The following is a 12480-nucleotide window of genomic DNA, read 5'->3' on the forward strand; positions in this document are numbered from 1 at the left end:
AGATGAATACCAAAATTGTATAAATTTTATGTTAGTCAAAAGAATAGTGAAAATGAAATGCTATAAGACAAAAAAAAGTGAATTACCATCAGGTAACTATGTTTCAATAAATTAAGGAATACAAATTGATGCGTGGCTGTGAAATAGAGCCAATCCTTGAGAACAAAGAAGTAGTAAAACCAAAGGTTTACTTCAAACCCCTGCTCCTGGAGCAGAGAGCCGAGAATAGTCCCCCAATTCTAATTCAAGTCCCTATTTTACAAACACTTTGCCTCCCCTCCCAGTATAATTCCCTCACTGTATAACTTCTCTGCTGTTGAAAAACTCAAACTCAGGATCGGGGAGGTGTGAGGATTCTTCTCAAATCACTAGGCGTGTTACAGTAACCAAACTTTCAGACAGTACTTGTCCTGGTCGAGTGGACCAAAGCACAGCATTGCATTTCAAAAGTGGGCACAGATGACCAGTGTCCGAGGGACTCTCTTGATTCCAGTGGAAAAGAGTTACAGAATTCTGGATTGGACCATGACTTACAGTCAGTCATGTGGTACCTCCTCTGAGGCACCCACACAGCCCTGGGCCATCGTCACCAGACCCCAGGACCCCCAGGACCAGAGTTACCTACCCCATTGCTGAAGGAGAGCAGCCAGGACCAGTCTTTGAGATTTAAAGTATACATCTAAATCCTGTCCAGGATGATGGCTGGGATTCTAATGAATGAGGATTTCCAAAGCATTAAAAGCCCAGGGGAAAGATACGCAGTTCTGGTAAGCTCTTGGGAGTCTTCCAGCTGCCATTAAGCTCAGAGACCTATCATAGATAGTGTGTAGGCCCATTCACCAAGGAGCTGTGCTCTAGAATCATTGACCCAGTTGTGAAGGCTCTTCAAGTTCACATAGGGTCACAGGAATTGGCTGGAGCCATCTGAACCCAAACCCAGAGTGTTTAACCAAATGAGGGAGGAAGAGGTGATGTCCAGCTGGCAAAATATCAGGAGCTTCCGTGAGTAATAGAGGCTTCTCCTCTCGATGCTCTTCTTTTTTAAAAACTTTATGTTATTGATTATACTATCATACTTGTCCCACTTTTTCCCTCCCTGTGCCCTCTCCACCCAGCACCCCCAACACCCTCAGGCAATCCCCACACCATTGTTCTCGTAAGTGGGACATGTGTATAAGTTCTTATGCTACTCTACTTCCTATACTGTACTTGACATCTCCATAGCTATTCTATAACTACCTATTTGTACTTCTTATCCTTTCACCTCTTCACCCATTCCCCAACATACCCTTCCCACCTGGCAACCTTGTCCTTAAATAAATCCCTTTAACATTTCATATAATAATGGTTTGGCAATGATGATCAACTCCTTTAGTTTTTTCTTGTCTGGTAAGCTCTTTATCTGCCCTTCGATTCTAAATGATGGCTTTGCTGGGTAGAGCAATCTCGGCTGTAGGTCCTGCTTTTCATGTTTTTAAATATTTCTTGCCAAGCTCTTCTAGCCTGCAAAGTTTCTTTTGAGAAATCAACTGACAGTGTCAAGGTAATTCCCCTATAGGTAACTAACTTCTTTTCTCTTGCTTCTAAGATTCTTTCTTTATCTTTAACCTTTGGCCTTTTAATCATGATGTGTCTTGGAGTGGGCCTCTTTGTGTCCCTCTTGTTTGGGACTGTCTGTGCTTCCTGGATTTGCATTCCTTGTGTCTACTTCCTTCACCAAATTAGGAAAGTTTTCTTTCATTATATTTTCAAGTAGATTTCCAATTTCTTGCTCTTTCTCTTCCTCTCACCTCCATTATGTGAATGTTGGAATGCTTGAAGTTGTCCCAGAGGCTGCTTATACTATCCTCAATTTTTTGTATTTATTTTTCTTCTTGTTGTTCTGATTGCTTCCTTGTTGTTTTTTGCTTCCTTACATCCCAAATCATTGATTTGATTCTCGGCTTCATCCACTTTACTGTTGTTTCCCTGTAAATTGCTCTTTGTTTCAATTAGCATATCCTGCATTTCTGACCGGATCTTTTTTATGCTGTTGAGGTCCTCACTAAGTTCCTTGAGCATCCTTATAACCAGTGTTTTGAACTCTGTGTCTAATAGATTGCTTATTTCCATTTTATTTAGCTCTTTTTCTGGAGTTTAGATCTGTCCTTTGATTTGGGCCATGTTTCTTTGTCTCCTCATTTTGGCAGCCTCCCTGTGTTTGTTTCTATGCCTTAGGTAGAGCTGCTATGATTCCCTGTCTTGGTAGCATGGCCTAATGTAGTAGGTATCTTGTAGGGTCCAATGGCACAGCCTCCCCTATCACCCAAGCTGGTGTGCCCTTTGTGTGGGCTGAGTACACCCTCCTCTTGTAGTTGAGCCTTGATTGCTGTTGGCAGGTCAATGGGAGGGATTTACCCAGGCCAATCAGCTGCAAGGACTGGCTGTGAACACCACCCACCAACCTCCCCCTTCTGTGGAGTATCAGCTATGCTGGGGCAGGGTGGTGGTGCTCCAACTGGTCTGTAGCTGTCCACCGGTGCACTGATTCTGGGGTTTCCTAGTAGTACAGGCCAAGGTCATCCCATACCTGTGTTCTTCCTGGGGTCACCCTGCATGAGTTATAAAGCAATCTGCAGATGGCTGCTACTTATACTGAGCTTAGAGATTCCTAGGCAAAGGCAAGCTGTGAACCTAGGCTGGCTGATGCTAGTGCTGGGCCTGGGGTCACTTAGCAAGAAGTATGGGGACTAGGGGATCACTGGGGCCAACCATTGCTTGTTTGATAGGATTTAGGAAGTTGTGAAGCATGAGCCAAGACCAGCCATTCATAGGGAAAAGTCATTGTTAAAAGCTTAGGTAGATCCCTAAGTTGTGTGGGGCAGAGCCTCAGCGCATCTCCAGGGCAGAGCAAACATTGTTAGCCAGGTTGATGGAGTTTCAGATATGGTACCCTCCTGCTGGCTCTTTGGCTCTGTAAGAGGAGGGTTCAGAAGAGGGACAATGGCCTCTGTCTGCTTTTCTGTCTGGTAGAAAGCTGTTCCCCAGCCTTCACCTTGATGCCAGACCCTTCAGTTCCTCCCCATGAGACACTGGTGACTTTCAGGATGCTACACCAGTGTTGGAGTTTAGAGCAATTGAGTCTGCATAAGTCCATGTGTGGGTTTTTTAAGAGGAACTCCTTTGGACTCCAGCAGTATCTTCCACTGACTCAATCCCCACTGGTTTTTTGCAGCCAGAAGTTATGGGGACTTACCTTTCTGGCACTGGAACCCTGGGTTGAGCTGTGATTCTTCACTCTTAAGATATCCCTTCTGGATCTTTATCCACCACATGTGGATGTGGGACCAGCCCAATCCGCATCTTCACCCCTCCTACCAATCTGGATGGATGTGGTTTCTTTAATTCCATAGTTATTGGACTTCCATTTGACTTGATTTCTGATAGTTCTGAGTGAAGGTTGTTCCATAGTTTTGTTGTAATTTTGATGTGGTTGTGCGAGGAAGTGAGCCATGTTTACTTATGCTGCCATCTCCACCGGACGTCTCTCCATGCTCTTCTTTCTTCCACTCAACAAACAGGTAGATGCTGGAGAGGAAAATATCCTTAAGGCCCTCACAAGGGGAACTTGACAAAAAAGTGATTGCAACTTAATATCAGAGGATGATGACTAAGAGACATACACGGTGCCCCAAGAGTGTGGGTCAGGGACAGTGAGCCCCATCTTTGTTGTCAAAGCAACAGGCAGACACTGAGTCGTGTCTTAAAGAATGAGTAGGAGTTTGCCAGTGTGGACACTGAGTGTCTCAAGCAGATGGGATGGTATAAAAGCAGAGAGTCTGGAATGGAAAAGGTTTATTGGACAGATTTATTTTTGACCGGAGGGGTCTCCATCCCAATGCTCACCCTATCCTTTTCCCCATCTCCCAGCTGCTCACCCCCTACTCTGTGGGCTCTGTGCTGCTGCAGCATGAACCTGTTTGCTCTTCCCCGAACAAGTGTTTAAATAGAGGGGTGGGCAAAAGTAGGTTTACAGTCGTAATGCAAATGATAAGACAGTAAGTGATAAATAACACAAGAATAAACTCTGTTTTGTGTAGCACAACTGTAAACCTACCTTTGCCACCCCATATGCATTTCTATATTTACTAGAATGGTGGAATGATATTTCATACACTGTTTTACCGTCCTTCAGGGGATTGCCTGATCTGATCCTTCATCTGTTTTTCTGTTATTTACCTTTTTAATATTTACTGGTACCGATTATTTGTATATCTTGGACACTAATCCTTTGCCTTTTATATTTGTTGCACACAAATCTTCTCTCACTCTTTTTCTTGTCTTTGGACTTGTTTATAGTATATTTTGTAATTCAGAATTTTAGATACTTCAGGAAATCAAAATTATCCTTTCTAAAAAAACAATTCTTACTTTCTGTGTCTGGTTGAGGAAACCCTTCACTAACCTGACAACATAAAAATCTTCTATAATTCACCCAGTGGATTTAAGTTTTGTCATTCCCATTAGGGTCACATTTGGTATGAGGCTATGATTGAATTAGCTTTTTCCAATTAAAAATCCATTGTCATGGCATTATTTATTGAAGAATCTATTCTTCCTCCTCAGTTTGAATCACCTCTTTCACTATCTAGCAAGACCTCCCATGGGTTGAGGTCTAGGTCCCCCAATTTACCCCATTGGTTCTGCTGTTGTGTCATGTGTTGTGCATATGGGTCATTATGTTGCTAGGGCAAGCCTCGGGCTTTGCTCTTTCACAGTTGCCCTGATGACTGTTAGACCTTCAGTCTTCATTTTATTTTTAAAGTCAGTTTTTGAGTTTCTTAAAACATCCTATCAGAGTTTTTCCTAGAATTGAAGTTATAGATTAACTTGGGTAAAGTGAGATATTGTTATGATATGGTCTTTCACTGTATGATCATAACATATTGTATCATTTGTGTTCAAATTGAACAGACATATCTGTCTAGGTGTGGGGCAGAGAAAAATACATTCCCCTCATAGAGCGAGAATCCACTCAGTGAGAATTCTTAGGGATGTTGTACCATGAAAAGGAAGGCATAACACCTACTTTGCCCAGATTCACCTTAAATGTCTATAAAATAGTCTGAAACAAAGAAAAATAGCCACAAATAACTCTCTAGAAGTTCAAATTAAGGTAAATGAGTGTATGAAAAATAAAAGTAACCTGAAACCAGTAGAAAATGTTTGCAGTAGAAAATGTCAGACTAAAAGGAGCAAACTCTAACCTCAACAATTATTAGAATGACAGACAGAAATGCAAAGCTCAGCTGAAACAGATCCTTAAGGAAAGGAAAGAGGCACCGCAGCTACAGAGAGGAGCTGGCTAGAATAGAAAAACCTGCTGTAAAGTCACTGCAACAGATTGAGTATGAGCACTATGGAAATACTTATAAGCCAAATTAAAGCCATAATAAATAGTACCAGTAAAACAGAAGTCAACTTTGGGAAATTAAAGGAGCCCCTTCCAAATCTAAAATTCTGTAATTCTAAAAAGAGACTATTTCCCTCTTTTTCCAGTAAGGGGTTTCCTTTTTAATAAATAAAAGGCTGTGTAGTTATTTTTCCTCTTATGGATTAGAATGACTCGTTACATTAGATTTCCTTTGTTGAATTATCAATACGTTCCTGAAATAACCTTTGCCAATTAATTCATTATTTTTTTATTCCGATTGGATTCATTTTGCTAATATTTTCTTTAGAGATTTTGTCTCTATATTCACAAAAGAAATTGGACTGTTGTTTGAGGAGGAGGATTTGTTTGTGTCTGTTTGGGCATCTAATTTGTGCTCATTTCATCTAAATGAATTGGAGTTGTTTTCCTTCCCTTATCAAAGGAATCATTTAAATAGTACAAACAAATAACAGTTTCTTAAAGATTTGAAACTAACCTGTGAGTCCGGGTTTTCTTTTATTTCATTTGTTTTTCGGTGTGTGAGTGTGCGGCAGGGGGGCAGGAAGGGATGGGAAGCGGAGTAGGGAGAGTTCTTTAACAAAAATGTTAAGAACTCTAACATTAACTCTAAACACCATTTCAAATAATTTCCAAGTTTATGGGAGTTTCAGATAATGAATGAGCCCAGTTAATGAATAGGTCAAATGTCAATTAATGGACTATAAAGAGAAATGATAAAAAGTAAAGACCAATGAACGCCCAATTAAGTGATGTCTGCTTTTGTTTCCTAGGTCAGGAAGTGTGCTGCACCACTGGAATGAGATCTATTACTTTGTGGAGCAGTTGGCTCATAAATTCATCAGGTGAGAAGCACATGCATAGTTCTCTGCCCCGAGTAAAACCAGCCTGTATTTGCTATTCTACAAACTACCAACTACTCTGGGGATGCTTTGTGACAGAGGTAGACACTCAGCTCTTGGATGAGACTTTGTTTTAATCATTGCCGCATAGTAGAATGACTTATGGCTTCATGTTTTCAAGAGGACCCCAGTTCTGTTTAGGACCCAAATTTTAACTTTGTCCTCTCTTTTTGAATAATATATTCTTCTAGAAAAATAATTAACATTCTCTTTCACAATGTATCAAGCTGGAGCAATTGGCTCATTCTAGGAGCACTCTTTTGCAGGGGGGGTTGTAAAGTGACGAGTTCATCCCAGTTTGCCCAGAACTTTTCCACTTGTAGCACCCAAAGTCTCACATCCTGGCCACTCCCCTCAGTTCTGGCCAAACAAGCTATGTGCCCTATCAGGTAGAATTCTCTGAGCATCTCAACACCACTTTCCCAGAGAGGACAAGGCAGTTTTGAACATTGTTGCTATAAACATTTCAGGGACTTGGGAAGTCCCACTTTCCAGTAAGTATAGACACCTACTAGTAAAGGAAAGAAGGTCATTTCACCGTCCATGGGTGCAGCCCCGAAGGAATAAACAACTGTAATAGCTTTCATTGGAGTACTTGAAGCCAGCTGTCAAGGCCTTTGGTAAAGTTGTTTCCAATTATAAATTCGAGAGCTCCTCTCTTGCTGATGGCCTTTGTTGAGGCTTCTAGTCAATGTAATAGTCATATACTTTTTTGAATAAAGTTCTTTGTCTCAGAAGACAGGTTCTCCTCTGAGACCAGGGTAATGACACACGTGTTCCCTTCAAAGTCACAGATCCCAACACACACCTGCCTGTCCGACTGGAGGGAGATGTCCTCTCTGTGATATTAAAAGCTGGAAGTGGCAGCAGGAAGCATCTAAACCCAGATGAATGAGAAAAACAGATGCTGAGAGGAGAAAGAGGAGTTGGGGGAAAGTAGGGAGAAAGGAAAGAAACAGATACATGGGTGGAATTAAAAGCAAAATATTTAGGGAATCATGGGGGCTGAGAATTGAAAGGAACAACCTAGGAGGCATTCACTTTTACTTGAATAGCTTTGGTGAGAAATTGCTGCTTTTTGAGGCAAATAGTCCAACAGTTAGACTGTTCCAGTTTCCAGAAAAGTCTTGTTGTCATTGAGCCAAAATATCTTTTCTTGAATTTTTATCCATTGATCCTTTGGAGCGATATAAAACAAATCTGCCTCGAGGCACTTGACGGTATCTGCTCTGTCTCTGCTCTTCTGGTCTCCTGCTCTCCCGGAAGCAGAGGCGTCTCCTGGGAAAGGCTTTGAAGTTTGGCAGATGTGGATCTGAATCTGAGCTCCATTGTGCAACCGTAGTAATTAACTTACCTTGGCTGAACCTTAGTTTGCATGTAAAAATTAGGAGAGAAAACCTGTGCAAACAACTAGCTCAGCACCTGATTTAGAGTGGGCACTCAACTCTTCTCTTCCCCAGTTCCTTCAGCAATTCTAGACATGTCGATATCTTAGAATCAAAGAAAGTTAGAAGTAGAGGTTTGAGGACCTGTGAGACCACTTAATGCACCTCTCTTCTTATAGATAAAGAGACTGAGGACCAGCATAGTTGCCATGGCTTAACCCAGACCACGAGGCACTTTTCTCTGATTATCTCCTTTGGTCCTCCTTGGTTATGGACCCCCTCAAAGTGCGTACCAAGACACGACAGTCATGCATACCCAAGAAGGAGGGACTGTATTTTATGGACAGTTGCAGCCAAGTGCCTGTAACAGTGCCTGACACATAGTACGTGATCAGTCGATGATTTTGAGTAAGTGAATAATTTTTAAAAAGAACGAATGGTTTTTATTTATTCATTTTAATAAATAGTCTAGGCAGCTGACACTGCAGAGGGAAGTTTATTCAATATCAGTGACTGGTATCGGTACAGATACATCATTTCTAATTTCAGTGGGATCCTTGAAATTTCAGGTCTATTATTTGTCTTTATTCTGATCCCGTCTCATTTTCCTAATAGTGAGTCCAACTCTTCCATTTTATTTTAAGTCTCAGCCTACACCTCACACCCATCACTCTCAGGGAGGAACATCACCTCCTCTTTCACCAAGAACCCAGAGAATAGCAAGCAATCGATTATCTCAAGTTCCAATCCTACTCTTAAAAGATGCATATGTGTCTTTCCCAGTGTCTTTGAGATTCAAGTATCCTCCCTGTTTCAGGCCAATCCCTGCATTTTAGTCCATTTTAACACAGTTTCCAATCTCCTCCTTTCTTGTATTTCCTCTGCCTTTCTTCTGGCTCCATGTCCACTGTTGACAGACATAAACTCATCTCGCTGGACCTTTGTCTAAAAAAGAGAAACCACAAATCTCTTGGTCGTGGCTTCCTGTAGATACTAACCTATTTACTTACTGGTTTCTAACTCAAATATCCTTAAAGACTTGCTGTCCCTATATTCTTGCTTATTATTCATCCTTTAACCACTGCCATCTGGCTGTATCCCCACCCTCCCCCTGCTTGCTCTCACGCAAGTCCCTAAGTGATGTCCTAGAGGACAAAGCCAGTGGGTACCTTGCAGCGCTGCTTCTGCTGGACAGAGGAGCTTCAGTTGATGAGATTTATGTTTCTTTCAAATTCTCTCTCCCTCTGGCTTCTCGTTCTCCTTTCATCTCACCAGCCAAAGCCACACTTTCAATTGCTGATGTTGGTTTTAAATTTGACTCACATCTCTTCTTGCTGCTGATAAGTTCTTTGAACAGTTCTACTCACAACTCTCAAATTATGTCTCTAGCCCAGACTCATATACCAACTGTGTCTTGGAGACTTACTTTCCCACATTTAAAATGTATCTTTTTTTTTTTTTTTTGTAGAGCGGGAAGGGAGGGGGAAAGAGAAGGAAGCAAACATTGATTGGTTGCCTTTCGTATGTGTGTGGACCAGGGACCAAACCACAACCTAGGCATGTGTCTTGTCCGGGAATCAAACAACTGACCTTTCACTTTGCAGGACGATGCCCAACCAACCGAGCCACACTGTCCAGGGCTAAAATATATTCTTTCCAGAGCTGAACTCTGTAGAAGCGAGGCAGTATCCCATGGTGGTTAAGTGCCTGAATTCTAGCATCAGAATGTTTGGTTTTAAGCCCCAGATCAACCACTCTCCCTCTATGTGTCCTTTGTCTTTCAGGGTCTCAATTTTCTTTTGTGGAAAATAAGAATAATAATAGTACTGATCTCATAAAATTGTTCTAAGTTTAATGAGATAATACAGGGAAATCACTTACCATAGTTGCCTGGCATGCAGTGAGCACTTGAAAAGTGTGGTCATAATTAGTATGGTTGTTATTATTATTACTTAGGGCATGGCATCCTGCTGGGCCAGCACTGGTGAGGTAGTAACAGGCAGCATGGTGACATGTACAGAGAATTCAACTCTGTTTCAAGAGGCCAATATTCACTATACCAAGTATTGCTTGGGCTCTTACCAAGTATTAAATACCACTGCTAAGGGTTTCCAAAGATGTCTTAAACGTACGTATGGTGATGAATGTAAACTCTATGCTGGAAGCAGAAGAGCCATTAGAGGTTTCATTGCAAATGATTGAGAAGATCTGACTTAGATTTTAGGAACAAGGAATGATGATAGGCAAGGTCAGCCCTAGGCAATAATTGGTCAGATAATTGAGGGCAACTTCCTAAGCTAAGAGATGAAAAAGAAGGACAAGTTTGAGAAATGTTTAGGAAGTGGGAACTCCAAGAGTTGGGGCCAGATCAGGTGTGGGAGGTCATGCCATTGTGAAGAAATAGGTCGGTGCTGTGGTGGATGAACCAGTTGCCCAGCCAGAGAGAGGCCCACAGGATGGTGTTCCACTGGTGAACCCACTGCAGTCTCGCAGCTCATCCTGAAGACAGAGAAGCATGTGTGGTCCCCAGCTGAGAGTTGTTCTGACTCCCAGAGCATGGAGTTTACATTGACAAAGCTCCTAAGTACTGCCATATAAAAACCATGTCAATGTATTCATTAATAATGAGAAGTATAACTACCAAGTGGAATAGATACTCTTATGGCCCATTAGCACATTCTCTTTATAGGATAACCTCCTCAGGAAGCCAAGTAGAAATTAAAAGCTGGTGGTGACCCTACTTTCAGAGTACAAGGAGTTCATGTATGATCTTAACAGCTGATAACAGCCTGAGACAGTCTCTTCCTTAAAGGGTATACCAGATGACCGTGGAGATACTATCAAATTTTGCCTGTGGGGATCTGTTTTTATAGACACCATGCAGACCTCTTCCCTTCTAGGGAAACACAGAGCACAGGCAGTGATGAATTTTAGCTTCCTTCCTTATAATCACCGAGTGATAGTGTCAACTCAGAAGCAGCTCCAGGCAGATGATGCGGGTCTTCTCTTTAGTCCACAGCTTCAAGTTTGCTGCTGGCTAAATACTTACAACACCAACTGTGGAAGCCTCTTGGGTTGTAGTTCCTCAGTTTTGGCAGTGGTGACGTAAGGGGAAGGGCAGGGAGGAAGCCTGGAAGGGAAGGAGGCACCATAGCCTTTCTGTCTGCCCTAATGGAATTTCTTTCCCTTTCCAGCCCACAGCTAAGAATGTCCTTTATCGTCTTCTCTACTCGAGGAACAACCCTAATGAAGCTAACGGAAGACAGGTGAGGATGCTCCCTATCCCAGTCATAAAAATGCCCATTTTTTTTTTGAGTAGTTCTCATACTTCTGCCTTACTGCCAACCTTGACCTTCCAGTCATTTTAATCTAATAGTTCTCTATTTTCACGTAAGCCCTGAACCTTGCACATTGACCCATCTGCTAATTTACTCTGCAATGATTCTGATAGAATTTCCTGATGTTGGTGAAATCTTATGACTAAATCACATTAAGGTAAATCTTACATTTGATTGGTGACTCGGTCTGCTAACTTGGAGCAAAATGTTAGCAAACCAAATTCTTGGGGGACTGTATCTTCTTTTATTTAATTAGGTTTATTTTGTGGGTTAAGGCTTCAGACGTGTAATAAGCACACTGTGAGAGAAATAAGAGCTTGAAAGATTGTCATACATAATTACTAAGCAGGGAATAGAAAGAGAGGGTTTAAGATACCACAGAATAAAAGGAAATTTGAATCAGGTGTGGAAAAATGTTGTTGACATAAAAGGATTAGTTAAACCTAGCTTAACAAAAATACTGCTTTGGGTTTTACAACCTACAGATGAAAACTAGCAATAGCAGAGACACTGTCATTTATTCATAGTTAGGATGATATATTGAGAGTGGAGATGACAGTTTTGAGGTAAGGACAATTTGCCTGCTTTTTAAAAAGTGCTGTGGTCCCCAGGAGAGAAGCACCATGGGGGGCACATGTGGGAATCATGTATGGACATGTTGGTAAAAGGAAAGGAGGAAGGTAAGTCTAGGGAGGACAGGGAGAATTTTTTCTATAACATCCTTCTAAAACTGAAAAGGGATTTTGCACCAACACAGCAACTCGGAGCTAGTCCCCATTTTCCTCCAGGTCTTTGCTTCCCGTCTGTAACAAAAAGAGGAGTCCATGCCATCTAGATGTTTTCAAGCCCTGTTCCTCTTTCAGCAGTTTCTATTATATGCGTGCATGCCATTTGAGATCCACAGAGACCCCACTTTAAATCCAGGAGTTTCTTATCCCTTATTAACTGAAGGAGAACCTGAGGTCATATTATGTTCCTGAGGATGCCAAGCAGAACCCACACTAGACACGGGCCCCACATTTTCCCACTCTATTTTGCTGCCTTATGAAAATAAACAGAATCATAAAGCCCAAGAAATCTGTGTGACCTTTTTTAAAAAATATGGGTCAAGGGGTTTAAAAGCTCTGAGAAAGTGTCTCTATAGTCTGTGCAGGATTCAAGACTCCTAATCTTTCTCAGCCTCTGAATGATGGCATCCTTTGTGCGAAGATGTCTGTCTTTCAGAGAAAACTTCCCTCTCACCCATTCTTCACATTTTCCTGCAACTCAAGCCTGCTTCATGATGAATCCACTCACTCCCTGCCTAAGAGTTCGGCCAAGAGACCAGGTTCACACATCACACATCCCTTGTGGATATTCTGCGTGCTCACAGCCTCTGGGAAGTAGGGGAGGGTGGAGAGAGAGGGTCACGAAAATTTTTTTTT

At 41.8% G+C, this 12480-nt stretch overlaps 1 protein-coding gene across 1 annotated transcript in view; it reads left to right on the plus strand.

Moving 5' to 3' along the window:
- The window catches only part of ANTXR1 (ANTXR cell adhesion molecule 1), a 228429-nt gene that overhangs the window by 24491 nt on the left and 191458 nt on the right, over positions 1-12480 (plus strand). Inside the window, exons 2-3 of the mRNA XM_024558482.3 lie at positions 6205-6276; positions 10913-10984. Coding sequence (XP_024414250.1) covers positions 6205-6276; positions 10913-10984 — 144 coding nt within the window. The remainder of the gene's footprint in view (positions 1-6204; positions 6277-10912; positions 10985-12480) is intronic.

Source organism: Desmodus rotundus, chromosome 5 (assembly GCF_022682495.2).
Source record: "Desmodus rotundus isolate HL8 chromosome 5, HLdesRot8A.1, whole genome shotgun sequence".
NCBI classification, from domain to species: Eukaryota; Metazoa; Chordata; class Mammalia; order Chiroptera; family Phyllostomidae; genus Desmodus; species Desmodus rotundus.